General features: G+C 61.8%; 3 protein-coding genes across 7 annotated transcripts; 1 reads left to right on the top strand and 2 right to left on the bottom strand.

Moving 5' to 3' along the window:
* Positions 1 to 239: 239 nt before the first annotated feature.
* IL18BP (interleukin 18 binding protein) lies at positions 240 to 3,440 on the bottom strand. The gene is made up of 6 exons (XM_074816759.1): positions 3,415 to 3,440; positions 2,576 to 2,721; positions 1,511 to 1,579; positions 1,223 to 1,288; positions 834 to 963; positions 240 to 686 (listed from the first exon to the last, which is right to left on the bottom strand). Exons 1-6 carry the CDS (start codon positions 3,438 to 3,440, stop codon positions 506 to 508), a joined length of 618 nt encoding a protein of 205 aa, XP_074672860.1. The 3' UTR covers positions 240 to 505.
* A 602-nt stretch (positions 3,441 to 4,042) lies between these two features.
* RNF121 (ring finger protein 121) lies at positions 4,043 to 18,851 on the bottom strand. Of its 4 annotated transcripts, none has more exons than XM_074816597.1 (9): positions 18,785 to 18,851; positions 12,826 to 12,863; positions 11,728 to 11,869; positions 10,317 to 10,471; positions 9,714 to 9,821; positions 9,311 to 9,431; positions 7,561 to 7,694; positions 5,350 to 5,451; positions 4,043 to 4,403 (listed from the first exon to the last, which is right to left on the bottom strand). In XM_074816597.1, the coding sequence occupies exons 1-9, from the start codon at positions 18,842 to 18,844 to the stop codon at positions 4,283 to 4,285; spliced, it is 981 nt and encodes a 326-aa protein (XP_074672698.1). In that variant the 5' UTR covers positions 18,845 to 18,851; the 3' UTR covers positions 4,043 to 4,282. The 4 variants fall into 4 exon arrangements, with proteins under 4 accessions (XP_074672698.1, XP_074672699.1, XP_074672702.1 ...); XM_074816598.1 differs by having other exon boundaries at positions 18,788 to 18,849; XM_074816601.1 differs by having other exon boundaries at positions 4,043 to 4,417; positions 5,353 to 5,451; positions 18,788 to 18,849.
* A 52-nt stretch (positions 18,852 to 18,903) lies between these two features.
* XNDC1N (XRCC1 N-terminal domain containing 1, N-terminal like) lies at positions 18,904 to 24,122 on the top strand. Of its 2 annotated transcripts, none has more exons than XM_074816595.1 (10): positions 18,904 to 19,361; positions 20,272 to 20,370; positions 20,698 to 20,836; positions 20,928 to 21,083; positions 21,810 to 21,964; positions 22,103 to 22,179; positions 22,301 to 22,503; positions 22,821 to 22,986; positions 23,183 to 23,277; positions 23,755 to 24,122. In XM_074816595.1, the coding sequence occupies exons 2-10, from the start codon at positions 20,326 to 20,328 to the stop codon at positions 23,985 to 23,987; spliced, it is 1,269 nt and encodes a 422-aa protein (XP_074672696.1). In that variant the 5' UTR covers positions 18,904 to 19,361; positions 20,272 to 20,325; the 3' UTR covers positions 23,988 to 24,122. The 2 variants fall into 2 exon arrangements, with proteins under 2 accessions (XP_074672696.1, XP_074672697.1); XM_074816596.1 differs by having other exon boundaries at positions 18,907 to 19,361; positions 22,902 to 22,986.
* Positions 24,123 to 24,190: the final 68 nt, after the last annotated feature.

The raw sequence follows: 24,190 nt of genomic DNA, 5'->3' as shown, positions 1-24,190 counted from the left end.
CCGGGGGGGGTCACAGTCCCCGCCCCCAGCACCCGAGGGAGCAAAGGGGGAGGTGATGGGCCCGGCTCCCCGGGGGTCCCTGTGCCCGGGCCTGTCCCTGGCTCTCTGGGTGGCGGGGGGGTCAGGGACAGATAATGCCCTCCGCAGGCACCGGAGCCACCTCCTCTCCCTCCCCTCACCCCCTGGGTGCCTCCTGCCCCCACGGGCGCCCCCGTCCCCAGGACACGGGTGACACCAGGTGGCCTCGATGAGCTTTAATAAACCCTGGGGTCCCACAGCTGGCTGTGGGCAGCTCCCGGGGCTGGCCGGGGCAGCGCTCCCGGCTCGGGTCAAAGCGGGGGACCGAGACCCCCATGCACAGCGGGGCCAGCAGAGGTAGGAGCCCCGCAGACCCCACGCACGGCGGGGCACGGAGACGGGCCTCCACGGAGGCATCACGTCCCCGCGGGGACCCGCACCGCAGCAGGTGGGCAGGTGTTCACCCGTCACGAGTTGCTGCCCAGTCTCAGCCCAGTCCGCCGCTCTGGGCAGGGGTGGGGGTCGGGGTCTGCCACTGCACCTCCCGGGTGTCGACGCCGAGGGGGCTGAGCACCACGCAGGTGAAATTGGTGTGGAGGTGCCGGGCGCCGAAGGAGCTGAAGCGCAGGTCACGGCGCAACGTCACCCCTGAACCCCGCGGCTCCTCTCTGCGATCCGGGAGGGAGGGGGCACCCATCAGCGCCCGGCTCCGTGACACCCCCCCACCCAGGGGCTAGGGGACCCAGCGTCCCTGCCAGCCCCAGAGCCCTGGGCAGCCCTGCTGCTGCTGGGTCCCCCCGCACCCCGATACTCACAGCACCGTCCCCTCGCAGACGGCGCCATCGGGGTGCAGCTTCTCGATGAAGGAGCCGTTCCCCAGCCAGTAGAGCAGCGTCAGCTCGGGGAGGCCGCTCGCCGCCTCGCACCAGACCCTCACGCTCTCACCTACAGCCAGAGGGGACGTGGGGGGTCAAGGGTGGGGGGGCTTTGAGGGGCCCCGGTGCCCTCCCACACCGGGTCAGGCTGCCACAGGCACAGCCCCCCCTCCGCCAACCAAAGGGAAATGCCCCCCCCACCGCATTATCATCCCAAAATCTCGGCTGCGGGTGGAGGATGCACCCCACGTGCGTCCTCATGGCTTGGGGGGTGTCTTAACCGCAGGCCCCCCGCTGTACACACACACCCCCCTGGGGGGGTCACTCACCCGGGCGGGGGGGCTGTGTTGGCTTCTGCAGGGCGGTGATGCGGGGGGGCTGCAGCGGCATGGCACCTGGGGGGGCAGAGCAGGGTGAGGTGGGAGGGGGCCAAAGTCACCCCTAAACACCCCAAATCCCTGGGATGAGGGGGTGGGACGTGGGGGGCAGGGTCCTGCAGAGGGGCCATGGTTCATCCCCAGCCCCCCCACAGGCACCCTGGGGGGGGGGGGTTGTACAGAGACAAGAGTTGCTCCCGGCACCCGCCCCGCAGCCCCCCCCGCAGCCCCCCCACTTACCGGTGCAGCGGGAGGCCAGGGCCCAGCAGAGCAGGGGCAGGAGGAGCCGGGCAGGGGGGGCCGGGGGCCCTGTGGGCAGATAATGGGGGTTCAGCGCTGGGGCTGCTCCCCCGAGCCCGGGACGGCCCCCCCCCCCCCCAGCATCCCCAGAGCTGCCCATAGCCCCCCCCAGCATCCCCCCACTGCCCTCCAGCATCCGCAGAGCCCCATCACAGCCCCCCCCCGCCCCCCCCCAAAGGTTGGTTCCCCCTCTTGGGGTCCCCCAAATCCCGCCTGGTGCCCCCTCCCCGGGTGCACACAGCACACCACCACCCCCGCCCCCCGCCTGCCCGTACGGGGGGGTCGCAGCGCAGCCATGGGACAGCGGCTGCCGGGGAGGCGGCGTGTTTTATGGGGCGGCCTGAGGGGGCGGGGGGGGCCGCGCCGTGACTCACCGGGAGTAGCCCTGCCCACCCCCCCCCCAACCCCGCCCCCCCCGGCGGCATGACCGCCCCCGGTACCGGGACACCCCCCCCCAGCCCCAACGTGTCTACGGGCCCCGTGTACCCCCTCCCACCTTTCCCTGACCTCCCCCCCTCCGCACGTGTCCAGTGTCCCCCCGTGTCTGTGCCCCCCCCCCCGTCCCCCCGGGCACACCAGGGATGCAGAAATGGGGAGGGGGGGGGCCCGAGCCCGGTGCTTTTTGGGGACAGTCCCCCGGGGCTGGTGGCAGCAGCGTGCCCAGACCGCATCAGCAGGGGGGGTCACGCTGTGGCACCCCCCGTTTCGTGGCCAGCCCCGGGGGAGCGCGGGGGGGGGTGGCAGGAGGTGGGCGAAGCCCCCCCCCGGGGTGGGGGGAGCCCTGGGTGCTGGGCAGGACCCCGGCCCCCCAACTGCAGGGGACAGAGAGAAACCCCCGGGGGTTCGATGACGGGAGTGGAGCCAGGAGCCCAAGAGAGGGGCTGTGGGCCCCCCAGGCCAGGCCCTGGCCCCTCTCCCCCCCCTTCCCGTGGCAGAGCCCCCCCCATAAGCAGCCCGGGGCGGGGGGGGTGGGGGACAGCAACACAGGAGGGAGAAAGAACCCACCGAAATCGGGCTGCAAAACCGGGGGAACCCCTGGGCCCCGGGGCAGGAGCCAGCGCGGGCACGGCCCTGGCACGGGGGGGCCACCGGAGGACCCCCCCCCCAGGCCTGGCAGCTCCAGCGGGGCCGGCACCGGCCCAACACGTCGCCTGGAAAAAAGCCCCTAAAATCCCGGCAAAATTCCCAGCAGCTGGTACCAGTTCCCAGAAGCGCTGGGAGAGGGGCTATCACGGAGCCCTCCCTCCCCGCCACCCCAACAAGTGCCACATGTCTGTGTGTCTTTCCCCCCCCCCCGCCATGCCGAGGCCACCACAGCGCTGGCCCAGGGGTCCAGTGGGCAAGGAGGGGCCTGAGGCTGCTTGCCAGCACCCTCTGCCACGTCCCCCCTCCCCACGAAAGCTCAACCCAGCCCAGCTCAGGGGGCCACGACGTGAAAGACGTGGCCAAGGGCTTTGTCCCCAACCCCCCCCATGGCATCTGTGTGTCATCCCCCCCCCTGCCCTCCCGGAGCCGCGGTGGCCTCATCCCGGAGCAGAAAAGACGATCAAGAAAACCCCCGGGCGACGTCTCCGTTTCCAGGACTCTTATTTCTCTGTTTGGCACAACATTGGTGACGGGGGTTCGCCCGAAACAAAACCAAAAGGACTCGGCGGGGCACGTGGTGCAGCCACGCCGGGTCTCCCCCCGCCCCAACCCCTCCCTGGGTGACGCAGCCCCCACAGCTGAGCCCCCCCCTCCCCGTCGCCGCTTCCCCAACCCCCCCACGCACCGGGACCGGGGTGGGGACGGGGGGGGGTGACGGTGCCTCGTGTGCCCTCACTGCGCCCCCTGCCACCCCGCACCGAAGTCCGGCGCTCTCGGGGGACATGGCGCAACCTGACCCCCCTCCCCCTGCGACCCCCAAAACATCCCAGCTGGCCCCGGGGTTGAGGCCCTTGAACCCCACACGCTGCTGTAGCCACCCTGCTGCTAAAAACCGAGCTCAAGGCCCCTCGCTGAGAGGGACGGTGGGTCCAGGGCAGGAAAACGCCGGCCCAAGCCTGCCCGCGCCCTTTGCCCCGTCGTCCCCGTTATTACAGCGCCAAAAAAATCCCCGGCGAGGCGTCCCCCGAGCCCTGGGGCAACCCGTTCTAGGGCTGCCGTCACCGTCACCGAACCCCCCGGGAAGCGCCGCAGAAAAGCTGGGAGCGTACAAAAGGGTGACACGAGGCCAAGTGGCTCAGTTCCTCCCCCAGGGAGGGGACCTGGCAGCCAAAAGTCCCCATTTTAGGGGTGCTGGGCTCCAGCCCCCCCCTGGCTTGGGCAGCGACGGCTGCTCCGGAGAGCCGGCGACAGAGCAGGTAGAGCCTCGGCCCTCGCCCCCCCACGAAAGGGGAGATGAAGAACAAGCCCCCAGACAAAAATTCACACCCCCCGCGGGGTGGGGGGGGCCGTGTGAAGGGCTGCAGAGGGAAACAGGAGAAGCGTCTCTTTTCATCTGCAATAGAAAGTTTTAAATATGCTCATTAAAATAAATCGCTTTGAAAAAAAAGGGACTCCCCCAACCCTAACGGGAGGAGCCCCAGGGTTGAGTCCTCCCCGTCGCCGCTGCGTCCTCGGGGGACGACCGAGGTCCTGAGAGGTGACGGAGAAAAGCCAACGTCCCCCCGGCCAGGCGCTGTCCCCTCGCCCTGGGCACGCGTCCTCTCGTGGCTTGGTGGCCGCTTGCCCTTACTCCAGCCCCAGGATGTAGTTGATGCACTGGACCAGGCCGATGATCACCGGCTGCCAGGCCACCAGGTAACGCAGCCAGTCCAGCAGCTGCCCGTACATGACGTGAGGCCTCTCCCAGCTGGGCAGGAAGGAGTTAAAGAGCCGCGGGGGGGCGGGGGGGGGGGCAGTGAGGAGAGGAATGTGACCCCCCCCAAGGGCCACCCAAAGCTGGCAGAATGGGGCGGGGGGCACCCTGACCCTCCACAGCAGCCAAGCTCAACTCAATGCATCTCAGCAAGGTGGCGGGTGTGGGGTGCAGCCAGGTGTCCTGTGGGATTTGGGGGGGCCTGGCTTCGCCTCCTCCTCTTCCTCCTCCTGTGGGACCGACACGACCCACCTCGGGGCTGGGGCACCCATGTCCCGCACGGGAGCAAACCCAGCGCCTGCCTGCGCCGGCAGCCGGAGGTGGGAAAGTAAAACCTGGGGCTCGAGTCACCCCTGTGGTGTGGGGAGGGGGACGGGAGGCAGGATGGGGGGGCTGAGCCCTCCCAACAGTGGACAGGGGCTGGGGGGGGGCAAGATGGGGTGGGGCTGAGTCCTCCCGACAACAGGCAGGGTCTAGGGGAGCCAGGACAAGGGGGTTGTGGGGGGCAGGATGGGGGGCGCTCTGGGGAGCAGAATTGGGGGGCTAGGCCCTCCTGACAGCAGGCAGGGGCTTTGGGGGGGGCAGGACAGGGGAGCTGAGCCCTCCCACCAGCAGGCAGGGGCTTTGGGGGGGCAGGGTGGGGGGGCTGAGCCCTCCCACCAGCAGGCAGGGGCTGGGAGGGGGCACAGCCGGGAAGGGCTTTGTGAACATTTTCGCCCCTCAGACAAGGGAGCAGCCGCCTCGCCGGAGGCTGCAGCCTCCCACCCCCCCCCGGGCCGTGCCTGTTGCTCCGTGCCAGGCGCCCCGTGCCCAGCTTGGGGACAGATTCCGCAGAGTCTTGGCTGGCAGCGACCTGCCCGGGGTGCCAGGGCAAGCCCAGAGGAGCAGCCAGCAGCTCCCAGACCCCTCCCCGAGCCCCTCATGCGAGGGGAAAGGATACGGGTTACTGAACATCCTCTTGAGATCCACCTTCTCTTTGCAGTATGGACACGTCTGCTTCTTCCCAACAATGCACCAGCCACGAATGCAGAACTCGTGAAAGCTGGGGAGCGGCACGTTAAGGGGAACTGGAGGAGGTTGGGGGGGACACGATCGAGCACGAAGGAAACCATTGAGCTTCAAAAAACAAAAAGTCACCGCCACGCCGCTGCTGCGTGGGGGACAGGAAACATCCCACGGCCACGTTGCACAACTGCAGCCCCTTCTTAGAAGGTGCAGCGCCTTCCAGGCACCCAGGAAGGGGCTGACGGGGCGGGCACCAACGCGCCGGGTACCGAGGAGACACAAATCCTTCACCCACAGAGCCCGGCACAACGCGTTGCCCCGCAGACGCTCACACCGGGTGAGAAGCTCCTCAGATACGAGGGCGAGAGCCGGCGGCAGAGGATGGCTTTTTTTAAGCTAGAGTTAACTCAAAAAGAGTATTTTAGCAACAAAAGCGCTGCCGGGAAACGCGATCAGTCGTACAAGTCACTGCACCAGGCTGCCCCGAGATGCTCGGCAGCTCCTGTCCAAGCCTGCGGCTCCGCTTTGGGCAACGCGCTGCTGATTCCTCCAGCTCCTGTTGCAAAGCGACGCCCAAGAGATTCCTAAGCTCTTGGCCAGACACCCCAGGAAAGCAGCAGCTCTGGAGCAAGAATATTTTTAGGATTTGATAACAATAATTTGTTTCAATGCTTAGTTAATCTCTAGTTTCTAGATGCCAGAGATTCCCCTAACCCGTGAATTCATTCCCGAAATGGAAGATCTGTGGCCCGTAGAGTTACACATCATTCTTTCAAACAGTCTGGCACAGGGACACCTTTGCCTGGCGACTGCACTCAGCTAACGGCAGCAAGGTTTGCGGTTGGATTGACAAAAAAAGGGCAGGTTTGGCCCCAAAGAATGTGGCACACCACCACCGGACACGCCGTTTTCTCAGGAAGGGAGCACCGGGGGCTTCAAGCACCACCGAGAGCTCTGTGGATTTGAGCGTGCGCATTACGCAAGGCTCCTGCAAAGGCTTCTCGGGGATTAACAACAGATTTAAGGAATTTTTCCCAGCGTCTGACTTCCAGGTGCCAGCTACTGGGTAGCAAGGAGTCACCCAACCTGAGCGCAGGCCGAAAAAAAACAACGGGGAAGCGTGAGGCGGCTGCAGTCGCGGCCCTGTGATGGAGACGCTGCCACGCACGAAGGCATCACTGAGCAAACAGAAACTGCCCCAGGTAACGCCTCTGCTCCTCGAGCCCAGGGTTAACGCTGGAGAGCAGCCAGCCCTCACCCTCCCGGGGACCACCACGAGCCCCAAACCCCCCCAGAGCTGCCACAGGGTGAGTGACACTGAAGCCCTGGGGTCGGTTGCCAGGGCCAGGTCAGCTTCAACCCTGCCAGTTTCTAGTGGTTAAATTTAGGCAACGAGTTTTGCCAGCGTGACCTTTGCTCAGGCCCAGTTTGGAAACCACCTCGCAGCCAGAAACGCAAGTGGTGCCTGAGGACACCCCACCTCCACCACTGAGTCACCGCCAGGAAACCACCCCCCCCCGCCCCCCCCTCCAGCTCAAGGACCAGGACTTCCAGTTCCCAAAATGACCGTGCACTGGTCAGCTGATGGGAAGGACCACGCAATTCCAGGGTGCTGGAAAACCCTGGGTGCAGCCGGAGGAGCTCTGGGGAAGGAGGACGCTGCCGGACCACGGCCGGAGCAGGCAGGGCAGGCAGCACCAGAGCCTGGGGGGCTGTTTGTGGAGGGATGCTGCGTGGGGCAGGAACCTTTTTCCATCCCCACTCTTCCCTTCGGAGGTTCTCTGCGAGGAGGTTGGCTCCGGGACACTTCGCACTCCTACATCGCATGGTGGCAAGCACGGGGCAGGCAGGGGCCAGTGGATTTGGGAAAGGCAAGCGAGGCGCGGCTCTATGGCAGCACAGGGCGGGGGGAACTGGGGAGGGGGAGGAAGAGGAAACAACTGCTTGTAACGCGCACAGAGGCGGAGAGGAAGCGATTTGGGGGACACGCAGGACTTGGCCACGTCAGCTATGACGCAGGCAAAGATCACGCGCAAAATCAGCACGACGGCCCCGAGACGGGTGTTTCTTCACCCCAGGCTGGGGGGAACTTGTGGGGGGGGGAAGGTGGGAGCCTCGGCGAGGGGCCGGCTCCTGAGAAGGATACACGTGGTTGCAGGAGAGGCGGTAGGTGTTCTCGATGATCCCCTCCTCATTGACGTCCACGAAGATCTGCTGGCCGCAGACGGCGCAGACGCTGTCGGAGAGGTGCTTGGTGGGCATCCCCGAGGCGCTGTAGAACTGCGGGAGGGGAGGGCAGAGCTGAGGGAGAGCGGTGACAGCGGGAGGGCAGGCGGCCCGCGTGGCTAAGCTCTAAGAAGGGCTGAGCCCAGCCTCGGCCTTTTGGGCTTAAAAACCTCGTTACAGGTCCGGCTGCGGGAAACAACGACAACAGGACAGGGAGCTGCTCAGTGACGTGGTGGCCCCAACCCCTCCGTGCTGGGGACCACCCCTGGTGAGTTGTCAGCTGCCGGGGCTGAGAGCAGGATGAGCTGGAGGTCACAGCTTTGACCCAAAATGACAACCCTGGGCTGGCAGTGGAATTCGAGCCACAGGTCCCTGAAGCTCGGACGGCCGAAGAGCAGAGCGTGGAGAGGCCACCTCCCCCCGTTTCCAAGCCCGTTGGCTCAGCACCAGCCCGATGGGGCAAGCAACCGGATCTCCCCACACGCAGCTGCGGTCCCACAGCCTCCTGGAACAGCCACGAGCCCCTGATCACTCGTGCTGTGTCCCGGCTCCCACAGAAGCCTAGAACATCTTAAGTTGGAAGGGACCCATTGGGATCATCGAGTCCAACTCCCTGCTCCTCCCAGGACTGCCTAAAACTAAACCATAGGACTAAGAGTGTCGTCCAGATGCTCCCTGAACTCTGACAGGCTCGGGAGGCCGTGACAACTGCCCTGGGGAGCCTGTTCCCGGGACCAACCGCCCTCCCAGCAAAGAGCCTTTTCCTAACTTTCAGTCTGACCTTCCCCTGACACAGCTTCACCCCACTTCCTCGTGTCTTATCACTAAGTCACCAGAGACCAGCAACTGCCTCCCTTGAAGAAGTTGTAGACTGCGATGAGGTCACCCCCCAGCCTTCTCCAAGCTGAAGAGATCAAAGTCCCTCCTAAGTCTTGCCCTCGAGGCCTTTCCCCGTCTTGGTCGCCCTCCTCTGGGCACACTCCAATAGTTTATAGGTAGAACCAGGATTAGCCCGTTCCAAACAGAAAGTCTAGGACTAGCTCTTGTTAAATTTCATACTTGGCAATTGCCCAGCTCTCCAGTCTACCCAGACCTCTCCATAAGGCCTCTCTACCCTCGAAGGAGTCCACAGCTCCTCCTAGTTCAGGATCATCAGCAGAGACCTGGCACAGCTTTGCTTCGAGCATCCTCCTGCAGCCAGGCCAGACCCTCAGGAAGCCCCTGGGCTACTGCAGGCCCGTCCTGGGTGCCCATGGCCTCCATGGGGGGAGACCCGAGCTCTGCTGAGGTGTCCCAGTGCGAGTGGAAGGCGGCTGGCGAGGGGCTGCAACAGAACCTCCAAGAAGCAGCAGAAAGCTCAGAGAGGAGCAGGAAACACAAAGTCCAAGACCCTGAAGAGCTGCTGCAAAGCAGCAACGTGACCTACTCCACCGGTGTCCTAGGTCACGTATTTTTTTGGTGGAATGGGGTTTTTGGTACCAGGTGGGCAAGCTACAGATTTTAGGCAGGCAGAACATGCCGGCTGGGCACAGCGAGCACGAGCTGCAGCGGGAAGCCCGAGGTGTGAATCCTTCCAATGTGGCTGCGGGTTGACGCAGGTTTTTAAAGGCCCGGGGTAGAGAAATATTTGTCAGGAGGTCAGAGGGGCTGAACAGATCCTTCTAACTCACCCCGATGGTCGAGGCCATGTAATCCGCACACATCTCGGCAAAGTCCCGCTCCAGCACCCCGTAGTAAAGACCATAGAAGAGGAGGGCGATGCCAAAATCCATCGCATCTTCGGGTTTGATTCTACAACAGAAGAACCCAAACGACATCAAGAGGTTTTTTTGGGGGGGGAGGGGTGGGGGCTGCAGGGGTGCAAAGCCAGTGTGCTGACACAACCCACAGCACCAGTTCAGGTACCAGCACCTCACCCGTGACCCAATCAGCAGAGGGAGACGACACCCCAAGAGTCTCTGGTCCCATTAATCAGATTTCTAAGACAACTAGTCACCCAGAATTGTAGCCAACGCCTTATTCCACACTGTTACAGCCCCCACCCCAGGAGTGGGACCCCAAAGATTCACTCACCTGAATAATAAGTTAAGACCAAAAAGTGTAAACATCACAGTCATGTACCCTACGATCCCGGTGGCATAGCTGATCTTGTATATTAGTAGAAACCATTTATAAACCAGCCTGTAAAGAATTAAAACAAGAACTTAACATTATTTTTCCTGAATGAAACTGCACCAAGCACCTCAAGTTTCCCTTTTTAAACCCAGATGGTGCTGTCTGCAGATGCTTTAGCTCCCCATATGCACGGGCAAGAGAGCTTTACATTTCTAATTCAAGATACAGATCCGCCGCTGCCACGGGCCACTCACGCTCTCAACTTCCAAACTAGAAACCTCGGGATCTCCAAAGGCCTTAAGCGAGCACGTTTCATGCTGGGAATGCCCTCAGTGGGGCTACCAGCCCAGGCGGGATCTGCTTTTCCACCACCCACTCGGCTACCACGTGCACAGGGCTGGTTGCCAGCGGCTGGTTAGTGCTTGACATCACTCAACTGACCCCTCGGGCAGGGGTTGAACAGCCCCAGGGTACAAAGTTTAAGGCAATGATAACTGGAAAAGGCTCCTTGTAATGGTTACCCTGGGGCTGAGGAGTTTTCCCAGGAACACGTGTACTGACCTGGGCGTTGTCTGTACCAGAGGTTTTCGAGTTGCCCTGAAGGTGACAAAAGCTGTGACCGCTGAGAAAAGCACCCAGATCACCAGGAACCGCCACCAGTACAGCTTGATCGTGAAATACAGAGGCACTACCCACATCTGGAAGAGGGTCACCATCTGCAGGAACACAGGGGAGGCATTTTGAGCTGGTTCTCTGCTCATCAGGCATCAGAAACACCCTGCCAGCCCGGCAGCTGTTCTGCTGCCTGCACCAAACAAACCGGGGAACATGGGTCTGGGGCACCCCGAGAACAGGCTCAGAGCCTGACAGAGGGAGCGGGAGGCAGCAGCCTGGTGATCTCTGGTAGCAGAGGACGAGGGCTGGCAGGAGAACACTGAGGAAAGATCTCCAGAGGAAGGTACAGGAGATGGATCCACCTAACTAGTTGTCATAAGGTGGTTACCTAAACCTTCACCTTCCCAGGGTCCTGAATGCTGCGACCACAGACACCTCAGGCAAAGATTAAACAAGGATTAAACAAGGCGCAGCGGAAAGTTTTAGACTCGCCTCTGCCCTGCGGCCTATTCCCAAAAGGGATCTACAGCTTCTGCGGTGCTGCCAGAGGGGAACAGGCAAACAGATTCAGGTTAAAGTTCACAGAGGATTACAGATATTGCCTGGAAACATTAATGACAATAAGGGTGAGGTTGGTTGGGGTGAAACAACAGTCCCTGACAAGCTGGTGGTGTCAGCAGGTGGCAGAGCTGCCCAGCAGTGCCGCAGGAACCGTCAAACCCAGGGTCCCAGCAGCAAGCAGCCCCCTTCGTGCTGAGGAAGCGCCCACAAAATGCAGCTTCCCTTGGCCTTACCCTCAGGACAGTACTCAAGATCTGCCTGGCCCATCACCCCATACCAAAGCACTACGTAAAACCAAGTTGTTATCAGCATCACCTCTACCAGAAACCCACAAAATCATCTAGGCTGGAAAAGACCTTGAACTCAAGGTCTCTGGGCGCGTCCATCTGGACCCCTAGCTAGAACCCCCCCACACCGCTGGGAAGATGAGGGTACCTTGACACCAGACTAGAGGAGGAAAAAAGGGGAATATCCTTCTCATTGGGTAAAGGACGGCGGCACTCAGTGCTCACACCTGGCCTCGGAGACATAAAAGGTGGCGTAGTTGTGCCAGGGCAGGGTCAGACTGGCTCTTAGGAAGGATTTCTTTGCAGAAGGGGTTGTTGGGCGTTGGAATGGGCTGCCCAGGGCAGGGGGGGAGTCCCCATCCCTGGAGGGGTTGAAGAGTCGGGCTGACCCAGCGCTGAGGGATCTGGTGGAGTTGGGAACGGTCAGGGTGAGGTTCATGGTTGGACTGGAGGAGCTTCAAGGGCTTTTCCAACCCAGATCATTCTGGGATTCTGTGGGAGACACTTACGTTGTAGGAGCGGGGGCGCCTCTGTTTCCACTGAACCAAGAGGAGCTGAGCCACCACCAGTGTGGCAATGAGGATAAGGACCATCTCGGCGTGCATCGCCTCGTGACCACGGTGCTTGGCATGCATCTGCGCATGCTCCACCCTGCAACGAGAGGGAAAAGGTGGCCAAAGAGCGCGTGGGCAGCACGGACCGCAGGCGAACAGCACGGCAGGGCCAGCAGCCAGGAATGCCAGACCGAGAGACACCACGAAGGAGCGTCGTGGAGACAGGGGGCTGCGGTAAAGGCCAGAGGAGAAAGGACAAGAGGCTTCTCTGAGACAAACTCATTTGTAAACTGGGAAAGCCAAAAGCACCCTCCAGCCCATCCTGGCATGAACGAGGCGGAGAGAACTCACGCCTGTGTACCTGAACTAACGAGCGTGGGGCACACAGCATCAGCCGAGCGTGCGCTACCACTCGATGCCAAACCCTCAGCCCAGTTTCAGAGCCCCCAGCACCTTTCTCCCTCTCACCCAGAAAGGGAAAGGCTGGACGGGCAGCAAGGGCATGGTCCGTAGCTGGCGAAATCCCCAAACCCCAGCAAATGGCTTCTCTCTGCCCTAGGCAACCCCATTTGCATCCTGGAATAAGCGATTTCCAGGCTGATGCTCTACAGACACCCGGAGTTTCTTTGCAGCTGGTGCTGTTTGAGCAGAAACCAAGGCAAAATTAAGACCTGAAACATCCTGACATCTCGGTCTTAAGCTGACAAAACAGTTCAAGTTAGGAGGAAACAAAAATCCAAATGCAACAAATATGCTGAATTCTCTGATCTTACGCCATCCTCTATAAATTAATACCAAGAGAAGACCAGTTCTGCCGTGCTTTTTGACAAGCCTCTGGCTGAAAAGGGTTTGGCTAAGGGAAGAGGAGGAATATCTAGCAAGCAGTTTAAAAGAAAACCCATCAGTACTGCTTTTTAAGACAGTTCATAATGCCCCCTAAGAAATACCGCTGCGCAGGGAAGGCTGCGATCCTGCGAGTACAGGCTGGGAGCTCCGGTCAGGAGCAGGAGCTTGCTCGAGCTGTGGGCACCAGTTCACCTACCCCAGACTCACCTCCATCTCTCCTCTGGGGACAAGTGCGAAAGATCGACCTAGGGAAGAAGAAAAAAAAACGAAAACACCAAAGAAATCAGCCACTGAAGTTTGGGAGCAGCTTTGAGAGCTTTAAGAAGGGAAACTCTGGATTCAGAAGCTTTAAACAACAAACCCTCGATGTGCCCATCACAACACCACAGCCCAGAGCCATCCTTCGACCTCAGGGCAGCACGGGGAGAGCTGCAGAGTCCCCCTGCTCCGCCATCAAGTCCTCTTCCCCGGATACCCCCATATTTTACAGCAGCCAAGGCTCTGCCCGCCATCCTGCCCCACGTGTACTGGAGAAACTGGTTTAAGTCCCACGTTCACAACCCAGCCAGGCATCTCTGCGCACGCCACAAAGAGGACACAGAGGGGAGCCCGAAATCCCACCAGCCCGCAGGATGCAACAAACCGTCATGGAAAGAATCACAGAAAAAGAAAGATTTAGGACTTGCTTTGCTGACACGGCTGGAAGTTTCTCCCAAGCGTCAAGGGCAGCAAAGTTTTTGCCCGACAAGAGCAACTGAGAGCGACGGGAGTTGCCGTTATTAGTGACAAGATGATGGGCTGGTGTAATCCGTGTTTAACGCCAGCTGAGACCGCCAGGCAGGACGCAGGGTGCGAAGGACATCCTCCGTCTGACAGGTTTAGGGACAGAAGGAACCGGACTAAGCGATTTCAAAGCCTCCTCCGCAGAACCGCGACTCGGTGCTAACCAGTGTGAATACTCTCATCGCGAGGCATTTGGACTGGGGAGGGGTGGGGGGGACCATGGGCATTGCATTTCAGCTTTCTCTTGGAGCTTTTTATCCTCACGGAAGAGCTGAAGCAGCCTCCAGCACCGGTCTCGGCCCTGCACGGGCTCACTGGCTGGGCAACGCTCATCCCAGTGCCAGCACAAACCCTGACCCACGGCGCTGGGGAGGCAGCAACAGGCAGCTCCGACTTCATCTCGCCTTTCCTTGGCGAGAGACGAGCACAGATAAAACCTCCAGTGGCTCGCCTGGGGCTGGGCATAGAAAGATGCAGTTTACAAACCCCCCATCTGGCTGCAGACCCTCCAGCGTGATCCTCCAACTCGCCCCGGTTGCCAGCCCCGAATAACCCATGCCCGATGTTTACAGCGAGCAGGCGTGTGGCTGTAAGGAGAGAGATGGGAAACAAGTCACAGCAAGGACTTCGTTATCGCGGCTTTCTGCGCACACTGGAGATGTGTACGCAGGAACGGGCTCCACCTCACCCCACCGGCTCGGCTTCAACCTTTACCCCAGGGCTCTCGCGGGGACGGCGCAGCAGCCGGTGACGTGCCACCGCATGACAGGTGCCTCAGGGCTGTTCCCCCGAGAGGCGTCTTGCAGCCAGCACCTCCGATCGCACCCCGGGCTCGGCTGAGGACACGCACATGGCCGCCTCGTTTCCTCTGTGGCGCCTAATTATACCCCGGGGTGAGGAGAGAGGGAAATGCACGGGTGGCAGCCACCCGTCTGCATGCTGCTACACATCTGCTGCGCCGCACCCCAGAGCGACGCCTGCAAGAGATTCGGTCCCCGAGGCCTTCGAGAAGCACTCCAGTACTCAGGCAGATGCTAAACAGAGACCTATGAAAATCCCCGTTCGAGCTCGCTGGCTTGCGTAGGAAACGGCGTGTAGGTGGTGACGATGTGACACCGGCTCCGAGCAGCGCGCTCGTATCGCCTGAATTCCCCCAGCTCTCCTGTTCCGAAAGCATCCACGTCCGGTTCAGTCGCCGATTTCCCTTCAAAAAGTCAGCTGCGCAATTCGCAGTTGGAACAATTGCTCTGATAAACAGGTAAAAAAAAAAAAATTTAAAAAAAAAAAATTGTTCTCCAGTCACTGCAAGCAGGGGAAGATGAGAAACCCCGAGTGCTTGTTGGCCCAGCTCAGCTCTGGTGTAGGTCAATCCCGCTGCGAGGTCCGGGCAGACACCTGGGGGCTCCCGCTGCCACCCCCCAGGAGATCTCTGCTTCCCCCAGTCCTCGCTGGATGAGGATGTTTTACAAGCACAGACAGTCCAGCACCTTCTAAACACATCAATTATCTTTTTTTCCCTCCTCCAGCGGCTTCTGGTCACTCCTCTGTGCCACGCCAGCAGCCACTCCACCCACGCCGGCCTGTCCCACACTTGGGGAACACTTCTCAGCCTCGTTCCTTCAGCGTCTTCCCCAAATTTGCAAATTCTTCCAGCAAACGAGCTAAAGCCTTCTCAGCCCCAAACCCTGAGGAAATGTCACAGAGAAGAGGGCTTCCTCTAGCTGTCCTCCAAAGCCAACAGCAACCGCCACCTTCGCTGTCCTCGCAGGTGCAGGAATCCACAACGGAGAGACACAATTTTCCCTCAATTACAAGGACTGAGTTTCACCAGATTCCCCTGAGCTTAAAGCTCCTGAAATAACTTTATTAAGAGGGGGCCGGGACGTGACAAACAGGACGTTCAGGCAGAGGGGGAGCGATCTGATAACTGTCAGACAGGACTTGGCAGAGCAGCCACCCCAAGCTGGACTTTCCAGTTAACCCCTGCTTGATCCACATGCTCTCTTACCAAAGAAATCTAATTTTGGTTCTAAAAACAAACGGTGGCGGTAAATCCAAGTGTGAGAGATGGTGCCAGGAAGCACCTGCTCTCACTGTTAAGCTCTATTTCTAAGTTGGGGTTGTCTCATGTTAACACCCGGTTTTTGGGTCCTTTTCTATCCCCATCAGCTAAGCTGAAGAGTTTCTGCTCTTAAACCTCCCTTTACCAGCCCAGAGAGGAGAGGGGTCGGACAAGAACCACGAGGATGACTGCGGTATCTGAAAATACGCTCTCTTGAGCACCTCCCCCAGCTGGTGACACCAGCATGGGACCCGCTGTGTGCCACCAACTAGAGCTCTTACACCAACTTTTTTCAGAAAAAGTTCATCACCCTCTGGGTGATGACTGGGAGCAACTGGGTATTTACGACTAAAGTCTAATTCCCTCCTCGGACACGGTATCGTGGCCTTTGGATGAAACTCATGCCACTCCTCAGTTTTCAGCAGGGGCTAATGCCCCAAAGCTGCCACAAACCTGTGACTCCCACAGCCAGGACAGTCAAGAAAATTACCTCCCTCTAGGAAACGCAACAGTTGCGGCTCCCTACAATCCAAACCCTGTAACCGCCTGTTTCTCGCAGTCCAGACGCGGGGAGAGAGGAGGATCTCCAGGCTCACGTCCCAACCACCCTGCTGCGAGCTGGCTGTAATCTCCTTACGCTCTAAATCTGGGAAGGAGGTAAGGAGGAACATCTCGAGGATGGAGAATAAGCAGCTGCTGATTTCAGTTCCAAGCTACAGAGCAGCCCACAGTTCGTGTTGGGCGGCTCTGCAGTAGTTTGGCCACCCAAACCAACAGTACCCAGCATCCGCTGCACACAGCAGCGGGCTGAGGCGCAGGAGCCGAGGATCTGGGATGCCTGGGACCTGATCTCACCTTCCTGCAGCCCCCACCTCAGTATTTGTTTCGCATCACCCCCTAGGAACAACCCAAAACAACTGGAAGATAAATCTCAAGAGCCCGGCTGTTCAGCTGAGGCAGATTTTTGAATCTCAATTTCTTCCGTTCATAAAACAGCGCAATAACAACCGTCCAGGAGTAGCAAGGCCCCGACCGACCAAACACTTCCATAATTGTAAATGAAACCTTTGCCGACAGCCCGAGTTACAAACGGGCAGAGCTGAAGCCACCCGACACAGCGTTTACCCCACACAGGAGTGCCAAGGGAAACGTTAAACCGCTTTCAGATCTCCACCATTAACGGTTCCTCAGCGAAGGGCTTGGCCCAACAAGCTGCCAAGATCACTGGAGACACAGCACATGGATTTTGTGGAACCACAGCAGAGGGATAAGCACAGCCCTGGGTGCAGCTCCTTATCAGCCACCTCCTCGAGACGGCCTCTCTGCCCCTCAGCCACCCCCAAAAGCTGTTTCCTGATGGACAGAAAAACAGGAATTTTAATTGTGGGGGTCAGAGACTTCAGATCTTCTGTGTCGTTTCAGGAAAGAGGCTTCCCATCTGATGCTGGCACTGAACTAAGGAGCTCACAAGCGCGAGTTTACTCTGTGCTTACTAGTTTGCTTGAATTCTCACTTATGGCAACGGAGTAGACTCACAGGAGGAGACTCGCTGGTTCAGAGCGGGGCTCGGACAACCTGGTTCCAGCGGGCACACATACAGCTCGGCGCTCCTCAAAGCCTGGTTGGAAAAACACCCCTCTGGCATAAAAACCCACCAGTGAATAGCTTAAAATATAACAAACAGTGACTCAAGAGCGACCGATTCGTGGTTGAAGACATTCGGTCGCTGGATCTGAGGTTGAATCCTCCTGTCACCCCACTGTACCCGCTCTGCGGCAGCGACACACGGCGCAGGGAGAGGGCACAAGCTCTTACCGCACTTCATGCAGACGGTCTTGCCAAACTACCAATTTTGGAGGAAAAGCACTGAAAACTGCCCCAACTACACCAGCTGACTGCCTTCTCCCCCTCCCCGTGCCGCCGCTCCCACGGCTGCGCACGCAGAGCCGCCCTACGAGCCAAGGAAAGCTCACGAAGCGCAGGTGACAGCAAAGAGCGGTGGCAAAGCCCGGCACAGCGGTGCCGGTACGGCGGCTTGCGCAGGAGCAGGCCGGCCCTTGCTCCCTATTCCAGCTTTCCAAGCAGATTTTTTTTTTTTCTTCTGATTATTTTTTTTCAGCTTTGTAATTTTTCATCTCCAGGAGCACTTGAACGCCAGCATGGGAACAGCGAGGACTTTGATTAAAGCCCTCGACCTCACATGCCTTCAATTCCCCAAGAGCAATAAGGGCCACTAATTATCTCAGCGTGGAAGCTGGCACAACGCAGCACCGAGGTGACAGGCTGAAGTGGCTGCCAGGAGGAAACATTACCCGTGCTGCCAGCGTCCGAGGGCACCCCCAGCAGCCCCACGCACTCCCGTATTCTCCGAAATGCAAATCCCACCCTGGTCCTGCGCGGCTTTTCCAGCAGCAAGTTTTACAGTCGGGGAAGGAATTAAGAGCAGAAAAGCTTCACAGGTGCCAAAGGGCCCAACTGGTGTTTCCAGGACACCTCTTCAACTGCACCAGCTCTGGGGAGCCCGACTTTGAAAACAGGCGCTTTGGCCGCTTCAGGGACGCAAAGTCCTTCCAGGGGCTCGTCCCCGAGCACCTCAGCGTGCAAGTACCTGCCGTGTCCCCAACTGCTGTTTCCTCACACACCTCACAGCGTTCCTGAGCCTTGCCCCCATCGCTGCCCTTCTCCCCACCTGGCTCCCCGCAGCCTCCTCCAGGCAATTCCTCCATCCACACCCAGTCCCCCACCCCCGGCTCAGGCTCCCCAGCCCACTCCAGCCCCCCACTCTCACCCTTCCGCAGTGCCTCTAAGACCCACGGGGATCCCGCAGCCCCCCCAAAGCCCCTTCTCCCAGGGCCTACAGACCCACCAGGAAGAGCCCCCAAGGCCCCCTAACCCAGAGCCTCACAGCGTCCCCCTGCCCCAGGGACCTTCAGAAGCTCCCAGCGCCCTCCCGCCCCAGAGACCCCCAATGTCCCCCTGCCCCAGGGACCCCCAGAGCCCCCCAGCCCCCATGCTCCCCCCACTCACTTGTCCCAAAGCCCTGCAAGCTCCCAGTACCCCCCCAGTGCCCCCCAGTAGCCTCAGTACACACCCCTACTCCGGCCCCCGCCACCTCCCCCCACCCCAGCGCCCCCCAGACCCCGAGTCTGCCGCTGCCCCCCCGTCCCCGAGCCCCCCACAGCCCCTGAGGCAGGGCCCTGCCCCCGCGCCAGAGCCCCCAACCCTCGTCCCGGCGCCCCCCGCCCTACAGTACCCCCACATCCCTGCCCCTCCCCGGGACCCCCATCCCGCACCGCCCCCCCGGAGCCCCCAGCCCACCGCTACCTCCTCCACGTCGCGCTCAACGGGGCCTCCAACCTCCACTTCCAGCACCGCCGCCATCTTCCCCCCCCCCCCCTCCCCAACGGCCACCCCAACAGCCAGCTCGTTCCGCCGCCGTCCGCCAATCACCGGGTACGCCACCGCACGTCTGACCAATCGCTGAGCGCGGCGCTGCCCCAGCGACCAATCGAAGGAGAGAAGGGGTGGGACAGCAGCCAGAGGAGCCGCTTCTGGCGGGAGGGAAGGGGCGAACTGTCACGGTCAGGGATCATCTGCCATTTCCAGACTTAGAGCGGGACGCACAGTCCGTGCCGGTGGGATCGGTTACACGGTCACCTCGCACTCGGGGCCGGCTCTGTCAATGCTGTTGAATCGCCTCCTTTCCCTTCCCCCAGGCCTTCTCGCTGCCGTCTCACGCTGTTCCGGAGGGAGCGCACATGGCAGACGGTCCCTTAGAGCCCGTTGCGCGGGGCGCTGACGCGGAGCTGCTGGAGGACTACGTGTCCCGTCATGCACCGCGGCGGAGCCCCGGGCCGGGCCGGGGGTCGGGGACCGGGGTCCGTGGTCAGGGACCGAGGTCAGGGGTCGGGATTAGGGGTTGGGAGCCGGGGGGGGGGGGGGGGGGGGGGCTGAAGTGAGGAGGGAGCGGCGGGGAGCGGGCCACAGGGTCGGGGGTCAGGGGTCAGGCGGTTTGGGCGGGAGATTCCGGCGGCGGCTTCGGAATCGGTGCGGTGGTGAGGGAGAGGGGCTGGGGGGGGGAACGGGGGAGAGGGACCGGGGAGCACTGGGGGGGGTGAATGGGGGGGGACTGTGGGGCAGAGCTGTGGGGGGGAAATGGGGGAGACGGACTGGGGAGCACTGGGGGGGTCAATGGGGGGAGCTGTGGGGAGAGGGGCTGTATGGGGGGGGCTGTGGGACAGGGCTGGGGGGTGAGTGGGGCTGAGGGGGGGCTTGTGGGGCACGACTGGGGGCTACTGGGATGGCAGAATGGATCTGGGGAGGTTGTGTGTGGGTCTGGGGACACCGGGGGCTGGAACTGAGGGGCTGAAGGGAGTTGTGGGGCAGAGATGGGGGGCACTTGGGGGGGGTGAATGGGGCTGGGGGTTGTGGGCTGGATGTGGGTGGCACCAGGGTGGTGGAATGGTGGGGGGGTGAGTTAGGGGCACAGAAGTGGCTGACTGGGGCTGGGGGGGGGGCGTGAGTCAGTTGTGGGGGTCATTGCTGTGGCAAAACAAAGCGGGGGGTCAGGTCTGGGGGGCTCTGGGTGACTGGGGGGGTGTGGGGTGGGGCTGGGGGGCTGCTGGCCAGGGCTGGGGGGATTGTGGGGTGACTGGAGTCAGTGAGGACTCATGGAATGGCTGCCCCAGTGTCCCCCACTTCGCACCGTTTGAAAGTGGAGGGCTGTGCTACAGCTGGCGGGGGGCGGAGGCTCTTCCCTGCTGGGAGGTGCTCGATCCTGTCGTGGACGTGCCCCCTCTCCACACCAGGTTGGAGGGATCTGAAGGGAAGCTTGGCAGAGGGGTTTCTCCTGGGGATCCCAGATGGCTCCGGTTAAAATCAGCTTCGTTGTCTCCTTCTCCTCGCAGGTCTCTGGGGCGTCTCCTCATGGGAGGAGGGGGGGGTATTACAAAACCTGGGTTCCCTCTGAACTGCTGAAGAGGGGGAGGGTTCTCAGTACAGGGTGCGATAGGCTGCAGCACCACAGCGCTCCTTGTTAGGCGCAGGCTGAAGGGCACTAATTAGTGCCACGGGGCACTAATTATGCGTGATTCCTCTCCAAAAGCAGGCTATTTCTGTGGGTTGCTGGAGAGTCCCCCACTTCTCCCCTGCACCCAGAGCGAGATGGAGGGAACAGGGAAAGCGGCTGGGGAAGGGGCCGAGGCGTGACATGGTGTCTCTGCTGGTATCTGCAGGACCCCAGGTACCCGGTGGAGAATTTGCTGCGTGAGGACGGTCCTCGGCCCTGGCTCAGCTGCCCCCAGGACCGCAGCAGGCACCTGAGAGCGGAGCTGCAGCTGGAGAGAGCCAGCCCCATCGGCTACGTGGACATCGGTACGTCCCCCTCGGCACTGGCTCAGGCAGGGGCTGCGCCCTGGCTGAGCTTGGCAGCCCTGAACCTCGTGTCCCTCGCGCCTGAACACAGGTAACTGCGGCTGCGCCTTTCTCCAGATCGAGGTGGGACGTTCCTCGTGGCCGCTCGACCGGCCTTACCTCACCCTGGTGCCCAGCGTCGCGTTGATGACGCCAGCGGACTCGAAGCTGGACCGGAACCGCTGCGGCGTCCGGATGTTTAAGGAAGGTAAAAATCCGAAGGGAGATTGGCTCAGGGGGGAGCAGAGGGGCTGGGAGGGGACAGGGAGACCAGGGGACCAGGAACTGCAGCTGTTCCGTTCGCTCTGCAGCCCCGGGAGTTTCGTAGCATTCAATGACTCAAGTGTGTCCAGAGAAGGGCAACGGAGCTGGTGCAGGGTCTGGAGCACAGGTGTGATGGGGAGCGGCTGAGGGAACTGGGGGGGTTTAGTGTGGAGAAGAGGAGGCTGAGGGGAGACCTCCTGGCCCTCTCCAACTCCCTGAGAGGAGGGTGCAGAGAGGGGGGATGAGTCTCTTGAGCCAAGGAACCAGCGGCAGGCCAAGAGGGAATGGCCTCAAGCTGCGCCAGGGCAGGGTCAGACTGGCTCTTAGGAAGGATTTCTTTGCAGAAGGGGTTGTTGGGCGTTGGAATGGGCTGCCCAGGGCAGGGGGGGAGTCCCCATCCCTGGAGGGGTTGAAGAGTCGGGCTGACCCAGCGCTGAGGGATCTGGTGGAGTTGGGAACGGTCAGGGTGAGGTTCATGGTTGGACTGGAGGAGCTTCAAGGGCTTTTCCAACCTCCATGATTCTGGGATTCTGTAGACACTTGTCACCGTGTCCTGGTCCTGGAAGGGGAACAGCAGCTCAGGGTAACAAGCAGAGGTGGGGGCAATGCCGGGACGGTGATCCCTGGTGTGTTCCCTCCACCCCAACTGCTTTTCCCCAACTCCCTGCAGCAGATTTCCTGGCGCTGGCAGTGGGGCAGAAGTGGGACCGCCTGCGGCTCACCTGCAGCCAGCCCTTCAGCAAGCACAGCCAGTTCGGGCTGTCCTTCATCCGCGTGCGCACGCCACTGGATCCCCAGCACCCCCAGCCCCCCCAACAAGGCCTGGTAGGTGCCTCTAACCGCCTCCCCGTGCCCCACGGTGAGGCCTGGAGGCTCCTCCCCAGCTGAACCAGCGGCTGGGCCCAGGGTGGGGGGCACAGAGCACCGGTCTCCCTTCCCTGAGGCAATTCCCTTGTTCCCCAGGAGGATGCTGAGCCCGTGGACAGCCCCTGGCACGCCAGCCCTGCCTTTTGCCGGACTTTCTTTCCCGAATCTCACTCGTAAGTAGCCGGGCCTGGTCCCCCTCCCCACACAGCCAAGTTTGGGGTGTTGCCTCCCAGCCCCCGGGTGCCTGGAGCCCCGGTTTTGGGGAGGGGGCTGACAGTTCCTCTGTGTCTGCAGGAGCTCGAGGGAGGAGGAGCAGCTCAAGAGCCGCCTGCAGCAGCTGGAGCCAGGTGCTCAGAGCCCAGCTCGCCTCAGCCGCCCGGCCCGCATGGTGCTGTCGGCGGCACGGAGCCGGGCATCGAGGCCCAAAACTGGCACAGCCACCCCGGGGGGTGACACGGAGCTGCCGGTCGAGGATCCGGGGGGCCCCGCGGTGCCAGGTGAGCCAGAGCTGCCCACGCAGGGCTTGTTTCAGCGCAGAGAGCCTTTGTGCCCCCCCCCAAACCATCCGAAGGGGTCTTACCCTGCTGAGGGATCTCACCTGGGCCAGGCTGGGGTGAACCCCCAGCTGCCGGGGCGCTCCCTGTACCCGCAGGGATCCCCTTTCCCCCTCCCTGCCGGCAGCAGGCCGTGTCCTGGCCGGGGTGACCGTCCTCCGGGCATGTCCCCCTCCTTGCTGGCGTGAGGGAACCACGATGGAGGAGGTGATTGTCGTTTTGTGTCACCCAGGGTCTTTTTTCTGCCCATGAACGCTCAGTTCTCACCCCTCTCCCTTCTGCTGGGAGATCAGGCGCTGCTGAGCAGAGGGGGGGATCACAGCTTGTCCCCTGCCCCCCAGGACCCGCGTGGGATGTCCCCGCAGCCCCCCTGAGAGCCCGTCGGCGGCCACACAGCAGGCAGAGAGCTCCCAGCCCTGCGGGCAGGTAATCCCTGGGCTCCTCCTGCCCTCACCCCGCTGATTCCTCTGCTCTGAGGCTTTCCCAGCTGGTTCCCCTCTCCCTTTCGGCACATTGCTGGATCTGGCGCTTGGCTGGGATCCTTCACTCCTTTTGGGTGGGGGGAGCAGGACGCAGCGGGGGGTGAGCCCCAAACTTACAGCCCCTCTTGGAACCCCCCCAGGGCTGGAGGAAGAGCCAGAGCCCGCAGGCAGCGTGAGGGACGGGGCAGGAGGGGGGACAGCGGAGGGGACGTGGGCGTCTGCCCCATCTGCTCAGGTGGGTGCTCGGGGAAGAAGGGGGGAGGGGGGGGGGTGGTGTGTCCCCTCCCTGCCCGAAATGGCCGCCCTGTAACAGGAGTGCACGGCAGAGCCGAGCGGGGAGGGGGACACGCTTCTGGGGCAGAGTACAGCGTGTCCGTCCGTCGGCTCAGTCCCCTTCGCTCAGCGCTGCTCCCTGCCCAGGCTGGGAGAGATTTTGAGGGGGGCAGGGGGGGGATATCCTGGCCCTGATGTCCCGTGGGATCGAGATGGGCACAAAGTGGAGGCGTTGGGGGCAGAAGGGGTGAGGGGACGCCGGCAGACGGGGGGACAGCGGCCCCGTTTGTGCGTCACACCCTGGATTTTTGGGGAGAAGCAGGGACACTTCACCCCCGATGGTGGCGGGGGGGTCAGCGGGGAGGGCACGAGCCTGAACCCCGTGCCCACCGTCCCCCCCCCGCCATGTCACCACCCCCTCACCTCTCCTTCCCCGCAGGCCGCTTCAGCCTGGATCTCCTCCCCGTTCACGCCTCCCGCTGCGGTGAGGAAGACCCCCCCACAGTCTGGCCTTCCTCCCCGCTGCCGGGGCCTTCGTCCCCCCCTGCCTGGGTGTCCTGCCCCATCTGCGAGCTGCCCTTTGGCGCGGCGGAGGTGGAGCGACACGCCAGCACCTGCGGGGAGCCGGTGGGGGCACCGGGCTCCCCATCCTCATCCTCCTGGCTGGGGTAGGGCTGTGACGACAGCAAAACGGCAGACACACACACAAAAAAAACCCCAAAACCCCGAGGTTGACACTGGATCGGAGCCCTGCCTGCTCCTGCCTGCGCTGCCAGATCCGGCTGTGCCACAGCGGAGGTGTAACAGCCCTGGAAAATCGGGGCGGGGGGACAAGGCATGGGGGGGGGGGGGTGAAACGCGCTTCCATCGCCCCA

Source organism: Strix aluco, chromosome 2, assembly GCF_031877795.1.
Source record: "Strix aluco isolate bStrAlu1 chromosome 2, bStrAlu1.hap1, whole genome shotgun sequence".
In the NCBI taxonomy this organism is placed as follows: Eukaryota; Metazoa; Chordata; class Aves; order Strigiformes; family Strigidae; genus Strix; species Strix aluco.
The sequence above is the reverse complement of the archived record's forward strand: the minus strand, read 5'-3'. Positions and strand labels throughout refer to the sequence as shown.